Source organism: Staurois parvus, unplaced genomic scaffold, assembly GCF_062004578.1.
Source record: "Staurois parvus isolate SC_StPar_1 unplaced genomic scaffold, SC_StPar_1.0 ptg000715l, whole genome shotgun sequence".
Lineage (NCBI taxonomy): Eukaryota > Metazoa > Chordata > Amphibia > Anura > Ranidae > Staurois > Staurois parvus.
The window spans coordinates 2,933,908-2,952,601 of NW_028318511.1; the positions used below are offsets into that span (position 1 = coordinate 2,933,908).

Sequence of the window (18,694 nt, forward strand, 5' to 3'; positions counted from 1 at the left end):
AATACACTCCCGCTATAAGTTGCTGATTGCCGCCATTACTAGTATTAAAAAAAAAAAAATCCAGTATATATACCACCATTTATAGACGCTATAACTTTCACGTAAACCAATTAATTTACACGTATTGCAATTTATTTTTTAGCAAAGACATGTAACAGAATACATTTTGGCCTAAATGTATGACGACTTTTGATTTTTTTTATAAATCTTTTTACTGGACATGTTTAATAGCAAAAAGTCAAAAATATTTTTGTTCTCAAAATTGTCAGCCCTTTTTTGTTTATAGCGCAAAAAATAAAAACCGCAGAGGTGATCAAATACCACCAAAAGAAAGCTCCATTTGTGGGAAAAAAAGGACACAAATTTAATTTGGGTGCAGTGTTGCATGAATGTGCAATTGTCAGTTAAAGTAACACAGTGCTGTTTTGCAAAAAATGGCCTGATCAGGAAAAGGGAATAAATCCTCTGGAGAGCAAGTGGTTATCAAAAGAAAAAAAAATTGAGACAAAAAACAGCGTGGGGTGACCATTCTCCAATCAACCCTGTTGCTCTGCCTCCTAGCCTATTTAAGAGCTGTCAGATAGCAGGAGCCTTCGGCGGCAGCAGAGCTCTTTTTTTTTTTCTTTGGGTCGACATTGGTATTCATTGTGATTGATGTTGGATCTACTTCAGAGGACAATTTTGTTTGTTAATTTTTTAATAAAGGACTTGTCAAAAACTGTTGTGTATGATGTTGTGCAATATGTTTGCTTATATCCAGTTGTCAGCTGGGAATCCTGCTGACAGCTGATGACTCATCAGTTGTTAAAGATGCAGCGGTTTGCCGCTCCTTAACAACCAGCTTACAGTCACACAAAACACAACACTCAAAATGCATAAAAAATGCATCAAAAACACAATACTTGCATTTTTCATGCAGTTCCATTGAAGTCTATTACACACAAAATGCTTCTGCTGTGTAATGAGACACAGAGCTAACAGGTGGGAAGCCTCACTTTCATCATTCACTGTGTGCACTGCTACTAATACGGAATCATGTCAGAGCTTACTGAGCTTCAAAGAGGGCAAATTGTTGGTGCCTGTATAGCTGGTGCCTCTGTGACTGAAGTTTCAAATTTATTTGCCGTGTTGCGAGGTACAGTATCAAAGGTTATGACAATATATACAGTTTCTGGGAAAACGTATTCTGATAAGCATAAGCGCAGTCGACATGGTCAACTGACCGAAAGAGACAAAAAGGACATTGCGCAGGATTGTGACCCGGAATAAAAAAACAACTGCTGCAAAAGTGACTGCAGAGCTCAATCTCAGTCTTCATGCCCTCTTTGAAGCTCAGTAAACTCTGACATGATTCTCTATTACTAGCAGCACATGTAGTGAACAACAAATTTATTAATGTTTTTATTTATTACAGGTACTTATTAGTGCCATCGATTTACGCAGCACTTTACATATTTATTACACATTCACAGCAGTGCCAGTCCTAAAGGAGCTAACAATCCAAGGTCCCTAACTCACAGCCATATACATATTAGGGCCAATTTAGTCAGCAACCAATTAACCTACCAGCATGTCTTTGGAGAGTGGAAGAAACTCACGCAGGAACAAAGAGAACAAGCAAACTCCAGGCATTTAGTGCCATGGTTGGGACCTGAAAGTGCTAACCACTTAGCCACTGTGTTCACAAATGCGAGGTTTCCTACCTGTTAGCTAGCTGTCTCAGCACATAGCAGAAGCTAAAGTGTTACATCACTTCCGCTTTCAACATGAAATATATAATCACTTTCACACCTTCAAATCACAGTGTTTCCAATTTTTATCTAACCCCTGTACAATTCCATTAGAACAGGGAGGAGATCTAGGCTAAAAGAAACTAATAGGCATCAATAGATAAAACCTGCAGCTGACATGTGGACACTCAGGATCAGGCGGAGGTGGAAATCAAAGTGTTTTAGAGTAAAAACGCCTTTCTCACATGAGATCCACCTCAGGTGTTTGGAGTACTGCCTATAGAGTATTATTCCTGGGTTTTTCTTGAGGAAACCCAATCTATGGTTTAACCCCCCTTTTTATGTAATTAACCCCGTATGCACAGATGTTGTGATTTGGGTTTGCATTAGCTTACCATTTGCATTCATCATTTATTATTGTAAATTTGGAGACCTGGACAAGACAACATGAAGGAAAATAGTAAGTAGCACCATAGCACTCCTTCCATATGGTTAGCAAGACAGTCCATTTGTGAATGCCATCACCTGGACCACCTTTTGTATTGGATTCTACCATTGTTTAGGAATTGCTTGCATTGTGTACACTGAACCTTATGCTAATATGGACTGTTGTAATCTGATAGTTTAGTTGAAAACACATCCTTGTCTACTCTGGGGAAGCTCTGCAAGATGTAATATTGTGGGTTAAGATTTATCTAAAAGAAGGAGTGAATGCATTACTGTAGCAAGTGTGGTTGGCTAAAGAAAACATTATGACTAAGGGAAGGAGTAGCCCTCCTGGTGGTGAGAGTTAACCCTGTACACCATGGGACCCAGGTGTTCAGTTGGACTTTTGGAGATTTAGTCTGGACCTTGGTTACTGCAGGCCTGTATGAGAGGTGTGCTGAGCAGAAGGGGTTAATGAGACTGTGACCAGGAGAATGAGTCATGTGTCCTCAGGTCAGTATCATTGAACAGAAACAGTATGTGAGCTTGGGCACTGAAACTAGTGGGATAGCCCTAAGCTCTGTCTATAGGTAGGGATCTGCTGCTCCTGCCAGCCATATGAGGGAAACATGGGCAGCCTGCTTACATGCAGGTCACTAAGCAAGCCAATATCTTTTTTTGCAACAACTAAAAATGCATGTATGCACAGTGGGAAACATGCAGGAGATTCACCATGTGCGGGTGGTGAGTGATGAAAAAGTCTAGACTGTTATGGTAAACTGGGTTGCTAACTTGAAACAACTGGCTTGCTAAATGAAACAAAAGGGAAAATGCTTACAACTACCCTTTAGAATGGAGTGGGAGAATTTCTGTCAGGTCTTTAATGGTATTTGTGTCAACAATCTCTCTGATGTTGTGGTCTTCATTGTCTCTGGAGCAAAAAAGGGATGGAAACCGCAAAATGTTATAGTTGTCACCAGAACAGAAGATAAAGGTAAATTTTCCAATATGGACATCTGTTCTGTTGACAATATTGTCATGGATTGTTCATGGATTTTTTATATATGCTTTTAGTCCTGTTTTTACTGAATACAAATAAATTATATTATGGGCTCATATCAGTGGTGTTGCACTTTCCTCCTCATCCTTCCTTTCTGATTCACTGAGTATTGTCTTACAGTTTCCTTAGAACTCAAGGGCAGATGAGATGCCACTAGAAAGTGGACCACTAAAGAACAACCAACTGGACCATACAATCAGTATCCAGTGCCCCTCTTGTCTCTCTTCTACAATTCTGAATAAACGAATACTCTGACAGACATTCTAACATTCAAATATATCTTTTTATTTGCAGAAAGTCAACGCCAATGCTATCAATCAGAAAATATATTCCTGACTGGGGAACGTAAAGTCAGACAACGAAGAAGTTTATTGGGCTCTAGTCAAGGTAAATATCTTATTCAAAATAGTAGGCTACAGGAATAATGGGTTTAAGATATACAACCCCAGCTAATGCATAAAAGCAGAAAACTGGCAAAATAGGAATAATCAATTAGCAACGTTTGACAGGTTATACAGTCATGAGTAGTATGTTTCAACTATTTAATTGCAACACCTGTGTCAAGAAGGGTAAGAAAAGGCTTGTTGCCTTATCAGTTCGCTCTGTGCCACAGGCTCAGCAACAGGGCATGCAGAGCATTATGTAAATGTATACTCTGACATAAATAGATATAAATACCCTAAATTGAAAAACAATGACCTTAGAAGAAAAAAGGTCCCTTTAACTAGCGATTGCAACTTGAGTCCTGCAATGTTTAAATTTCCTGATATGGTGTTATCCCATATCTGCTGTCTTCTGCTAGCAATGATGAGGCCCATAAGCATTAGTAAATACTGGTAATTCAATGAAGTTAAACAGATAAGCCGTGGTACTGCTCAAAGCAAAGATCTTCTGGTAGCTGAGGTGTAAAGATGTCTGCATGCAGTGTCTCTAGACTGATGAAAGAAAGAGGTTAGGCATCCACCTGCTCACCAGCCCTATGGATAGCATACTTTCCTAGGAATGAGAGTTCCTGCCCAGGCTCTTGGCAGTTTGCAGGAAACTGCAGAGTTACTGCCTGGAGGCCGGTGAGCGCGGTGAGCAAAGATGTCTGTGTGAAGACTAGACAGTGACAGTCCCGATGCAGAGAATCTGATGCAATCCCAGTGTAGCGATTGGCATCACCGCTGTGCTGAACTGATGTGCAGAGTCCTGCAGCAGTAGGTCAGCAATCTGTCTCTGGAGGAAGATGGCAGTCCATCTGTGTTCAGTTCTGAATCCCACGCCAAGAGAGTGAGCCAGTTCCTTGCTGTAGAATATATCTGATTTCTAAGCATCCTTCTTGTTCCCCAGCTCTCTGGTAGTTGTAGTTCAAACAGCACTCAGGAATACAGTATGTATTGGCTATAAGACTACAGGTCCCAAGATCCCCTGCTGTCATAAAACCTGAGAAGAAATAATGGGGGGGGGGGTGCCACCTAAGTGCAGTATTAAAATAAGTCGGTTTATTAGCAAGTGGTTAAAACCACTTACAGAATGTGGATAATAAACAGGCTCAACAAATACGAGGGGCGTTCAAGTCAAATCGGGACTTTTAATTTTACAGGTATAAAAAGGAATGCTAGCATGGCGGTACTACACACAGTAGTAAGTGGCAAGTGTGTCCTATTACTGATAGGTGGCTGGCGCACATGCCACGGGCCAGTCCAGAGACCATTAATCAAAATGACAGGCAACAGTGTTAGTGCATACCTGGCACAGCATGCGGTGAAGATGTTCCTTGTGAATGAAGGCGTAAAACCAGCAGATATCTACAGCAGACTTCAAGCACAGTATGATGATGAGACGCTCAGCTACAGAAATCATATGAATGGTGTAAACATTTCAAAGATTGTTTTGCGTCTATCAGTGACAATCCCGGCTGTGGTGGCCTGACCCACAAGAGACAAAACGTTCTGTGGGAACGGTGAACATAGTCATTCACGAATTTCCTAGGATGGTTCAGGCATACTGACTAATCTTTCTATGCTGAAGCTTTCCAGGCATTATTTAAACGCTAGGATAAGTGTATAAGGGTAGCAGGGGAGTATGTCGAAAAATAACTGCAATTTCCACAGTTTTCAACTCCATAATTTGTTCTCAAAAGTCCTGGTTTGACTTGAACTCCTCTCATATATTATCTGCCACTCCTCTCCGTCCCACAGGTACCGCCAAGCAGATTCCAAAAGCTGTAGATACTGCACTTAGGTGACGCGCCCCCCTCACCTTTTTCTAATTTCTCTGTACAGATCTGGCCAAACTCTGAGGATAGCAGTCGCTGGTGCACTAATTAGCATCTACCAACATTGGTGAACTTATGAACTTTACAGACCTTTTGGATTACTTGTCTAGTCCTAGTATCTTTGCAGTGCATTTTTAAGATTGTGGGACATTAAACCTCTGTGTGCCAGAATATCTTCATTACTGTCAGAAAAACTGAATTCACTCTGTTAACAGGAAGTGATGTACCGGTCCCAGTACTGGGCACTAGGGGGAAAAAAGATTAACCATCTGTAAATGTCCCTGAATGGCATAATGATATAACCAGCACCTGTCTGCACAATAAAACACAGATGCAATGATCTGCGGCACATGCCTCAATGCAATGACCCCAATCAAAATAATAACGTATTGACAAGACACTCACTGTTGGTAGTAGATTTCAATGTGGCCAGGAACTATCTTCTCATCACTTCACCTACACCAGAGGTTAAAGCATACATTTAACTCCAGGGTACATGACTTCTGAATAGCAGTGTTTTATTGGCTGCTGGCAATGATAAATCAGAAGATGGCATTCAGCAGTCCCATGCCCTGGCAAAGATTATCTGCACTGACACCCAGGGCAGAAAGGTTAGAAGAAAACAACCTGCCCATTCTTGCTGATGTTGGAGCACCGGCAAACCTCCATCATCTATGCCCCCACCCCCATCCCCAGATGTCCCTGACCTATTATCATCACACATAACTGATGCAATATCCTTAGGGGCTACTAAAAAAGGGGTACTGTGACCTGTTCATTTGTCAAGGTGCACTGGCAATTAAAATGTCAAAAACACCCACGCTACAAAGGATAATCATATGTGTAACTTGTAGCAGCTGCTGCCACAAGGCAGCAAATAGGTGCCCTGCAGATACAATATGCATAAACCCCAAAGAAGGAAAGATGAGGCACAGCACTGCACAATTAATATAGGTATTAAACAATGGCTGAAAGAACAAATACATAAACAATACAAAACAATAATAAAGTCCAAAATTACATTGTGCTGCAAAAAACGAAATCAGTGATTAATGTCTTAGAAATGTAATAAAACATTCAAGTACGTGATTGTGCTTAGTGCCACTCAAAATTAATTAACCACTGTGCAACATATGTGATTAACCTGTAAGATGTCATCCACATTGGTGTCTCTACATGCTCCAGGTAAGTGAACCCCCACTTCACACCACACTCACCAGACAAGGTTGCCTCTTTGGATTAATAAGTGACTCAAGTTGTGCCAATGATCTCCAATGGTAGCCCAGAATTCCAGTCATGTCACATTCACGTGTTGGAGAGCAAGCTGGTTACAAACAGTTACCCTTCCTGGTTTTGAGTTCTCTATCATTTTTATATTATGTGGAGTCAGCCATAAATACAAGCTATGCTTTCCATTCCTTAGAAAGGAAAACAGTAGGAACACACATTGAAATAAAAAACAGCTAGGGGTTCTAAGTTTTTTCTAAGTTTTTCTTTACATTTTAATTAATTTAATATCTCCTGTTTTAATTTGAATTTTCTAGTTTTAAAGCTAAAAGAAAGTCGGCTCTGCAGTACCTGGGGTAACTTCCACTTTAGGACATTTGATGGAGCAATCTATCGATTTCCAGGAATATGTAACTACCTGCTTGCTTCTCACTGTGGAAGACACTATGAAAACTTTAATATACAGATTCAACAAGGCAGGATCAAGAATCTACCCACCATCTCTCAATTATCTTTAAACATAAATGAATTGCTAATAGAAATAATTGATCATGTTCCTTTAATCCATGGACAACGGTAAATATGATTTTAATTTGCTATGCTATTATTTCATGTAGTGAAGTACAATAAACAGACCCTGCAACCAACCTAAAAAACTGTAGATAATCAAGTATTTTAAGTGATTACTTCCTTTTCCTTTCCATTACAGAAGAAGTTTGGATATGTAAAAAATAAACATACATACTCACCTTTATGCTGCAGCATCAATGGGATACTGCAACTGTCCCACGTCAGAGTTCTTGGACTGCTCATAGCGGAGAACAGTGATTGTCAGCCACCGCTCTCCGGACTGTCCCTCCAGTGCTCACTGGAGTGCCAGGCAGGAGAGGGGAGCGAAGATAGTTGGCTTTGGCTCTCAGCTGAGACAGCTGTCAATCAGGCAGCTGGACAGATCCCAACAATATGGATCCTTTCAGAGTCTGGAGTGGCTCTCAACCCACTCTCAGCTGAGTCAAAGTAGTGTAAACTTAAGTGCACTGTGACTTACAAGAAAATTATGGCCAAAAAAAAACTTTGGCCATGCTTCTTTTTTAATGATTTATATTCACTTTCAATATGCCTTTAAACATGCTAAAATGTTTGACTCCAGGGGAATAATTTCTCTAGAACAGCCCCCTCTTCTGTGATTGTCTCTGTGCTGGCCCAGCTTCTCTGCCCCTCTCCTCATCTACCTGCATAAACATTTATGTAGCTACCTGGGGAACAATGATAGGGAACACTGTACTATAGACTGTTGCTTTAGTAAGAGCCCTGAATCTGCTGGGGCAGTTGACAGCAAATCCAAGATGATGACACCCAGTAACAGTCTCAGGGATTTTTGTTGTCTACGCAAGGGATGCGGTTTTTATGCTTACTTCCTTTTCCTTTCCATTAAAGAAGAAGTTTGGATATGTAAAAAATAAACATACATACTCACCTTTATGCTGCAGCATCAATGGGATACTGCAACTGTCCCACATCAGAGTTCTTGGACTGCTCACAGTCGTTTTTATGCGTTTTTATTACATTTTACATGTAAGTACAACCAATAAAGTCTAGATATATTTATGTGACATATTACACTATATGGCTATTCTCTCTTTTCTATGGGTGTTTACCTGTGATTGGCTGGGGGAGGATATATATCAAACTTGGAAGCATAGGATGTCTGACATTTGACATAACATTGCAGGATCTACTGAATGAGTGGTGGCCATTGGATTAAGGCTTTTTTGATCACATTTTGATGGTAGGAGTATTCACTCTTGCCACATAAAAGTGTCCACGGAGTGTTCACGGAGTAGTATTTATGTTGGAGTGTACACGGAGTGCTGCACTAATTCACGTGTTCTCACGCAGTGTTTATATTGTGTTTTTCACAATTTTTCACATATGTATATATGGTTGTAATTATTGTTACACTGAGGATAATACACTGTTTTAGTTTTTGTATTTTTTGAGGTACACTGAGATATTGGATTTCATTTTTAGATTATCACATTGAAGATTGTTTGAAGGGACTTACTGACACTAATAGTATGGCATATGGAGGTGATTAAAACGCTGGTATGGCATATGGTGATGATCAGGATGTTGTTATGGGGTATTGTGGTGATCAGGACACTGGAATGGGGTATGGTGGTGATTAGGAAACTGGTATGGGGTATGTCAGTGATCAAGATACTGGTATGGCATATGACGGTGATCAGGACGCTGGTATAGAGTATTGTGTTGAGCAGGATTCTGGTATGATGTGGTGGTGATCAGGAAGCTGGTATGGTGTATGGAGGTAATCAGAGCGCTGTTATGGTGTATGGCAGTGATCAAGGCACTGATATGACAGTGAGTAGGGCTCAGATATGGTGAATAGGCCTAAACTGACTGGTGGGAGTAGCAACCACAACAGATTTAAAAGCTATAGAAAGGTTTCCTTTATAACAATTAATCTAAAACCCTAATCTTGATACCAACTGGCCAGTGGCACAACAGTTTAATAGTATAGTTTATGGGCTTCTTTTGCAGCACCAAACTGTATTGTTTTAAAAGTGTATTAAAATTTCAAAACAGAGTGCATTCCCCAAACCTTCCAACTCTGTATGCCACTTATTCTCACAATGCTCCAAATATAGATCTTAGGGATTCACTTGGTAGAAATTAACCAGCATCTGGACAGTGCCTAAGCACTTTAATAGGGCAGCAAATATAAAGACATGGCAGGTTTTATCTTACAATTAAATTAAGAGAAAATAAAGTGTATTATCTGAGTGATGATAGCCATAAACAGTTTATAGTAGACGGTCAGTATTTAAGCTGCCATTTAGGAGAAGGAGAGAGGTGAAAAGTTTTATCTTGAAATAAACACAGATAGCACAGATAATGCACAGTGGCTAAACAATATGTAAGCAGAGGGTATCCAGTCTAATATCATATTTATTGATTCAACCTGCCTACTCTCTCCACCAGAAATAGTAGCCTATTCAAAAATGTTTAAAAAAAGAGAATGGAATTCTGTAATATCGGGCTGCTCAAGCCCTCAGAAATTGTTAACTATCCAAAAGGCTTAAAAAGTATGCTTGGAATTGCTAACACTTTTCCTCATTAAATTTAATATAATTTTTGTTTCCAGATGCAATCTGCCATCTATCTCTGCCTCAACATTCTTTGTCTGTCTAGCAGTTTATTAAAACTGTGTTGCAAACCTATATACCTTTGCCTCTTCTGCCTTTTCATAATAACCCAATTTTTGTTGTAAGATACAGTCTGCTTGCTCTCTGGCTCACTTATAGTGGCCTGTCCAAATTGGTTTAAAAATGTAGTACCAATCTATAAATAATGTACCATTGTCATTCAGGCTTTGAAAAAAAGGCAACAATGTCTTATTTCTAGCTGTAATCTATTTGCTTTCTCTCAGAAATAGCATCCTGTCTGATAAGCATTAAATGATGTGCAGTAAATCTGTAAAATGTTTATCTTTTTAATCAAAAATAAAAAGAATCTATCTTTTTTATTTCCAGATGAAAAAGTATAGTAACAGTGGTGCAGAATGTGTTAATTTTTTCATTCTACATTCCCTGAAGCAAGACACTGAGTTTTTATTTTCCAGATGCTTGCTTGATCCCTCAGAAATTGCAGCCTGTCCGTATACTGTATGCTTAAATGATACGGTACAAAATGTAGCATGTTTCCATCTCTAAATCAAGACACAAATATTTAATTCCCATATGCAAAATCCCACAAAAATTGTGATCTGTCTATTAAACACCTAAATAGTATCTTTAAAATGTTTCAGTCTCCAGTCTTTGAAAATAGGCAATTGCTTATACAAGAAAGCTGCCTTTTCTATCCTGAAACTGCAGACTATCAAAAATACTCTTCTGTAAATATGTACAATTTTTAGGTCTTTAATCTCAGAAAAAGACACGGTTATTTATTTATTTCAGGTGAAGTCTGCCTAGTTTCTCCCTCTGACGTTGAGTTGTTGGCTTGCAACTCTAAAAATGCTTATTTTATTTTATGATGAAAGTTGTAGTTTCTTAGTCTTCCATTGCGGTCTGAAAAAAAGGCTTACATTGTGTGCAGCATGTCCATTAAATATTTCTGGCTTTTGACTGTGACCTAATAATTAGATTTTTGTTTTCACAATACAATATGCCTTAAAGTGATTATCAACCCGTTTTTTTTTTTTAAATAACAAGCATAGCATACTTACCTGCTCTTTGCAATGACCTTGCACAGAGGAGCCTCAAACCTCCTATTCTTGGGTCCCCTGTCAAAGTTCTTGGTTCCTCCTGTTTGGCGAGTGCCCCCATAGAATGACGCTTCCTGTGGGGGAACTTGTGCAGGCTCAGTTCTGAGTCTTGGACACAGACAGTAAGGCTTGGACCTGCCCCCCCCCCCCACTCCCTCATCACAAAATTTGATTGACAGCATTCCTTCTTTTATGTACTGAAATGTATTGTATTTGTACTGTTTCCCTTTATATTGTAAAGTGATACGCAAACTGTTTGCACTATATAAATCCTGTATAATAGTAATAATTATGAGTCAATGGCTACCACTGCTGCCTCTCTGTCCTATGCAAAGAGAGAGAGCAAAGAGAGTAACAGTGCTGGATCAGGAGACTCAGATAAGTATTTAGACAGGGGCTGGGGAGGGTTCGCGGAAGATGTTTTACTTTAATGCAGAGAATGTACCTGCATGACTATGCTTCTGTGCACAAGAAAAGAAAATGAAAGCATTTAAAGCCATAATTAACCAAAAAGCAAACATTTAGTATACTGATGCTTACCAATTCTTAGATGAGGTGGCTGCATTCATTTTCTTTTTTAGACTTTCTTTTATTTTCACCTGATAATCCTGCCAGTAAGTCGGTTGTTTTTCAACAGAACAAGCTGCAGATGTAGCAGTTAGAGGGTTGAGATAAACCATTTACCACTGACAGGAGTACTTACAATAGCCAGATTTTATTTATTTGTGTAAAATCTTTATCCAAAAAAGAACAACATTGCAGTAACTGCTTGCATAACTACAGTGTGAGTTGGAGTTTGGCTTCAATGTGTTTGTGTATCTAAATCTGCAAGTACATCTAACACCCCCTCCCCCCAGACTCACATTGCTACTGTCCAAAGATGCCCCCTGGGCTCCTTCATGCAGAGTGGAAGCACTCTAATATGAAAGGTGTGTTACTGGCCAGATTACCAGGTGTAAACAGAGGGAAAAACCCTAAAAAAAAAAGAAAACTAATCCAGCCACCACATCTAATGATTGGTAAGCTGATATATATAACATTTTTGGTTTAGGGTTTAATATTTCTTTAAAGTAGTATTGATTATCTGTAGTAATCTTCACAGGAGACCAGGTAATCCATACCTAATTTATTTTGTCTTCTTCTTCAATATCATAGGTTAAAACTTCCGTATATTGATAATGGCATCCTAATAGACAAAAATGATGATACACTGAAAATTAGCGTTAAGTTGATGTTAGATATTTCTTGGGAACAAAATAACACCATTCATGTAAGTATATATGAAGGGAAAATAAAATGCAAGTTGGCAGACTATGTGAACTAGTAGAGGGTACATGCTGACATTTCACTAAGGATAATTTTTTCATGAATGTTAGCTGCATATTTGTCAAAGATAAGTGTATTATGGAGGTCAATGAATTTAAGCACATGTAGCAAATATTTTGTCAGTGTACTGCAGCTGTTTATATTTGTCTTGAAACAGTGTAGTATCTTTCATTTTCTTTAAAGATATGCATTCACCATTTGAAGTTAGCAACAAGTTTAAACTGCTCAAACTGCCATACTGCATATTCTAGAGTACATGTTGCTTAACAAATATAAGCCCATGTCATGGCAAATTCAACAGGTGGAACCCCGAGCTTACTTTTCAGGTTTACTGTCTCTTCTTAGCTGCTCTGTTGCATTAGGCATGTTGCTAACAGAGCTCAGTGGCAGCTTATACTTTGTAACGGATTAGGCTTAGAAATGCCTTTACATACAGTAGCTTTTTGTCTAAGTGGAAATAAAAGTTATTCCCCTTACACAAAAGTGTTCTATGCTAGCATTACTGAGTAATAATTACAACCCTTAGTACCATCTTTGTAGAGCAAAGAAAGAGAAGAGGTGTATCTGACTAGGTCAGATTCTGGTACTTAAAGGGTAAGTTCACCTTTGGGAAAATGTTACATGTTCCATCCATTTTTAGGGTGGAACATGTAACACAGCCATTCTTTGCAACACAGAGGAACCCTTTACATAACTGTTCAGTCTCAGGGAACCTCTGCTAAAAATGACTTTATGTACAATTCATGATACATTAGTGTGATAGTCAGAGGTAAGAATGCTCTTTACACTTGTGGTCATTGGGAAGAATTACCCCCTTACAGATAACTAAAAAGATCAATGGTGTCAGTGTTTACTTACCCGAGAGGAAAAAATTGCTCATTGCTCAAGGAACCCCTAGCAACCTCTGGAGGAAACCTAGTTGAGAAACCCTGGTGTAACATGTTCCCATAGCTACAGCAACTACCAGCCACCCCCACCCCGACAGATTGTACAGGGAAACTTCTCCCCGTACTATCTGTCAAATTTGAAAACAATGCGGCTGTGTGGGGCTCCGCCCACACGGCCGCATCATTCATTCATGGACTTCCATGAATGAATGAACTGCAAGTCCTGACAGCCTTAGTGGCTGTCAGCTTGTAGTTTTCAATGAACTACCACAGCGCTGTGGAGCACCGTGGTAGTTAATTGAAGCTTCCTGTCAGAATATCTGCTTCACCATACATCCCGTACAGCAAGCAGATATACTGACAGGTATGCAGGAGACCTGCATGGCATCAGTAATCTGCTGATCGCTGGTGCAATTCTTTCCAGGCTCCTGTAGACAAAAATAAATGCACATATTTTTACCAGCAAAAAAATGTGCATTGATTATTTTTGTCTAAAAGGTAAACTTATCTTTTAATAGACAGCACAGTCTAGCTGAATATTTATTTATATGGCTTCAAGTGCACTTTATTTATTTGTGAAAATATGGATTTGATAAGAATAGTGAATAAAATCAGTTTAAAACATATAAATGTTAAAATAAAACTAATTCAAAAGCATTCTACAAGATCTACAAGAAAAGCAGAACACCACATTAATAAATATATTGCACCCAATATAGAAGAATTGTAAATAGTAGTTCTAGAAATCTGACCTCCACTTACCTCCACTCATTTAGAGGGATTTTACCAATTTGGGACCAATTCTCTCTGTCCCTTCTCCTCCAAAGCTTTCACTCTTTGGTGTGATTTATAAACTACTTTAAAAAAATAGCCGATTGAACTTGTAGTGCTGTACCTCTGTGACCAAACCTCCGGTGGGTGGGGCAAAATGCAAAAGGGGGTGTGGCTGGCAGCAGCTGAGGTCAAAACCGCTATCCTTACTGGGGAGGTTGATGCAATGTCCATCCCTTTCTTACTTTCAAAAAACTATTACACTACAAAAACTGTTATTCATCCCTAAACCTTTCATCAAAGTTTGTTTTTGGAAAAGCCAGGAAAACGGAAATGTAGACAAGTAAAAAAGCACTTAGAGGCTTAACTAATCATTAATTATTATTTTTTTTTAACATCTTAGTAGGTCCTGAGAAAAGCTTTTCACCCTAGTAGTTCTATACTGTATTTACATCAATCTTGCCCTTCAGCAGCTGTACCTGGCCATGACTAGAGACACACAAAAGAAGAAGAGAGATTGTTCACTAGAAGCTACCAGTTGCTAACATTGACATCAATGCATCTACTATCCTTTTGCCCTGGTTCACACCTGAGTGATATGACGTGCTTTTCTAGGAGCATGTCAACGTACAACATGAGGATTTTTATTGCATCCTATGATGCCTGTACACACCTGAGAATTGCACCACCGCAAATGTGTTGATTGAAACTCAAAAAGTACATGAGCTTTTTTTGGGAAAAAGTTATTCATTATTGGTGCTTATACACTTCACTTGGAGAGCTTGAAAAATGTCTGTTTTTCTTGCAGTTTCTTGCCCCTCCAGCTCCTTGTGACTAGCTTTCCATTGGAAGTAAAAAGTATACTGAAGCTTAAAAATGCCTGACAAATGCATGCAAAACACTTAGAGAAGCTAAAGTTTAAGTTGAACCTAGTCTTTCTTAGAGTTGAGCTAACATTTTGCCAGTATTTTGGGCAGCAAGACTTTGTATTAGGGGTTATCTGTAAAGACTATGAAACGTGGTATCTACACCAGCCTGTAAAGATTATTCTGAACTCCCATTTTGTATTCCAATTTTAACCTAACTAGAGAATGAACTATAATACAATAATAGTCTTAAAGTGGTAGTAAAGCTACTTTGTTCATTTTTACCTACAGGTAAGCTTATAATAAAGTTTACCTGTAGGTAAAATGAATATGTCCTAAACATGCACCATTTAGAAGATATTCAGGTTTTATTAAAGCAAGCGCATTTGCATTGAATAACTTGGAGTACTGGAAGAAATTTGGGAGTAACTTGGAGTACTGGGAGTAATTTGGAAGTAACTGTAACCTAAACAAACTTGGAGTATTGGGAGTAATGTGGGGGCAACTTGGAGTGCTGGGAGTAACTGTAAACGATTTGGAATAACTTGGAGTCCTAGGAGTAATTTTGGAGTAACTTGGAGTAACGTGGACTGAGAGTAACTTGGTGTGCTGGGAGTGACTTGGAGTAACTGTAAGTAACTGAGTAATGTTTTAATAATTTAGAGTACTGGAAGTAATTTTTGAGTAACTTGGAGAACTGGTAGTAACTTGGAATATTGTGAATAACAAAGATTAGCATGGAGCATCGGGAATAATTTGTAGTAGCTTTGGCTACCAGAAGTAATTTAGAGTAAGTAATAATAATAATACCAGCACTGCAGTATGACTTGGTGACGTGGCGAGTCCCATAAGTCCACCACAAGCCGGTGACGTGGCGAGCACAAGTATTGTTCCGCAGCCACCAAGAATTCTCACACAGGCCCATAGAGCTCCTGGTATCCTTCCGGATGTGCTTGCAAATCCTGATTGACAGCCCACAAATTCTGCAGCACCCATACTTCCCCAATTCACAACCCGGAATTCAGGTGGAAATAGCAAATTTAACTACTCCCCTTGATTTTTGGAGCTGTTTTTCACGGAATATCTGTATGCTGGATCAAAGCAATTTATATGCACAACAATTTATCGCCGCCAACCCAAATTCAAACCTTGCCAGACCAGTCGCATGGAAACTCATTACGGTTTCCGAATTTACATTTTTTTTGGGCCTAACCCTCAACATGGGCATTACTAAAAGAAATGAATTGCATTTGTATTGGTCCGCAGACCCGATTCATCATATGCCCGTGCTCTCTGCTGCCGTGGCCAGGTATAGATATGAGAGTATAATGTGTTTTATGCATTTCAACAACAATACACTCTGTCATCCTTGGGGTGACCTGAATTTGATTGGCTCCACAAAATTCAGTCCCTCGCAAATCACCTTAACCAAAAATTTGCAGATGTCTATACAATTTTTATTCAAGCGTGCCACTATTTAGACATTTGTACAATCCTGGAACTGGCGCATGTGGCAAAGTGTGACCTAATGTGTGCCCACCATTAGAAGTGGGTGGATGCAGGGAGGTATATTCTAATGGTGAGCATACCACACACTTTTTCTGGCATAGATTTCTTCTCTTTTTTTCGTTCAATCCACAGGCTGCATACAAAAAAAAGAACATAGCATATACACCCAACAAGGACCAGCGAAATATTGGTACATCACTGGATTTAGAATGGTTATACCAGGATGATGCCTACAGCTGCAGGCATCATCCTGGTATCTTTTTTTTCAGCCGGCGATCGGTTTTCATGTAAAAGCAATCCTAGTGGCTAATTAGCTGCAGGATTGCTTTTACAAGCAGCGTGATATGATGCCCTCCTCCCCAGCTGCCTTCAACGGCCTTCTTGAGCAGTCCCGTGCCATCAGGAGAACCTGAGAATGCAGCCGGTGTTTCTTCCAGCTGACCATAGAGCTGATTTTAGACCAGAATGGTGCCAATCATCTCTATAGTCTAAGAATTCGGAAGCTATGAGCATTTCATCACATCAGTTTCGCAGGATATAAACAGCGCCATTTGTAAATTGGTAAAGCATCTGATCACACGGATTTTGGTTTGATTAGATAATGTAAGGGCAGAGGAGATATCTAGAGTCTGATAGAACCCAGATTTCTGAAAAAAGAATATATGACAATGCCCATTGAAGTTATAGGGGATATTTGCATTCCTTGTGATAGCATTAAAAGTGATAAAAAAATGAAAGGTACAGTATAAAAATAATAAAAAAATCAAAATAACTTTAAAAAAAACGCGCCCCTGCCATGCACGCACACCTGTGTGCACAAGCGTTGACCCTGTGACGGTATGTAAACAGCGATTGCACCATACATGTGAGGTATCGCCGTGAACTTCAGATCAAGGGCAGTAATTCTAACACTAGACCTCCTCTGTAAATCTAAAATGGTAGCTTTTAAAGGCTTTTAAAGTGTTGCCTATGGATGTTAAAAATATATGCAGTTTGTCATCATTGCACGGGGCATGCGCAGTTTTAAAGCATGTCATGTTTGGTATCTATTTACTCGGCATACCATCAACTTTTATATCTTACCAAATAATTGACCAATATATTGTGTTTTTGTGCATTAAAAGTAAAAAAAGTGTAATTTTAAAACAAAATTGCTTTTGAAAAATCGCTGCGTGCCATACAAAATTGTAGTACCCACCATTTTATTCACTAGGGTGTCTGCTTTAAAACAATATATAATGTTTGGGGGTTTAAATTAATTTCCTAGCAAAAAATACAGATTTTTTTCATGTGACAAAAAGTGTCAGAAAAGGCTTGGTCTTCAGGTGGTTAGAAGAGTGAGTGATGTGTGGCATAAACTTCTAATGCTGGGCATAAAATGCCCCCACCCCACAAAACGACCCCTTTTTGGAAAGTAGACACACCAGACTATTTGCTGAGAGGAATGTTGAATAAATAGAAGAATTTATTTTTTTACATTAAGTTTTTGGAAAATTACAAAAACATTTTTTTTTTTACACAAAATTGTCATTTAAATGATTTAATGCTCACACATGCCATGGGTATATGTGGAATTACTCCCCAAAATACATTCTGCTACTTCTCCCGAGTATGGGGGTACCACATGTGAGAGACGTTTTGGCAGTCTAGCCAAGTACAGGACCCCAAAATCCAATAAGCACCTTCAGGCTTTTAAAGGGCTTTATTTCCTCATTACAATTCCAGACTACCTATCACAGTTTCGGAGGCCCTGAAATGCCAGGACAGCAACTAACCCCCCAAATGACCCCTTTTTGGAAAGTAGAAACCCCAAGGAATTTGATAAGAAGCATGTTAAGTATTTTGCAGATCTCATTTGTTGCCACAAGTTTTTGGAAAATTAAGAAAAAAAACAAAAACATATTTCTTTCTATTTTTTTTTATATTTCAAAACCTTGTGAGAAAAAAGAACTGCAAAATACTCACTATGCCTCTTTTTAAATTCCTTGGGTGTCTACTTTCTAGAAAGGGGTCATTTGGGGGGGTTTGGTGCTATCCTGGCATGTCAGGGCCTTTGAAACGGTGATAGGTATTGAGGAAGTGAAATGAGGAAGTTACGCACCTTCAGCCTTTCAAAGTGGTCATTAGATTTCAGGCTCCTGTATGTGGCTAGGCTCCTAAACAGTCTCACACTTGTAGTATCCCCATACTCGGTAGAAGTAGCAGAATGTATTTTGGGCTGTAATTCCACATATACCCATGGCTTGTGCGAGAAATAAATCATTAAAATGACATTTTTGTGTAAAAAAAAAAATGTTTTTGTCATTTTCCAGAAACTTGTGGACAAATAAATCTTACATGGACT

At 39.0% G+C, this 18,694-nt stretch overlaps 1 protein-coding gene across 1 annotated transcript in view; it reads left to right on the forward strand.

The window, feature by feature from the left end:
- Positions 1-18,694, forward strand: part of LOC149445617 (mucin-2-like) — a 207,833-nt gene that overhangs the window by 5,631 nt on the left and 183,508 nt on the right. Inside the window, exons 2-4 of the mRNA XM_089653503.1 lie at positions 3,511-3,603; positions 7,021-7,279; positions 12,147-12,261. Coding sequence (XP_089509629.1) covers positions 3,511-3,603; positions 7,021-7,279; positions 12,147-12,261 — 467 coding nt within the window. The remainder of the gene's footprint in view (positions 1-3,510; positions 3,604-7,020; positions 7,280-12,146; positions 12,262-18,694) is intronic.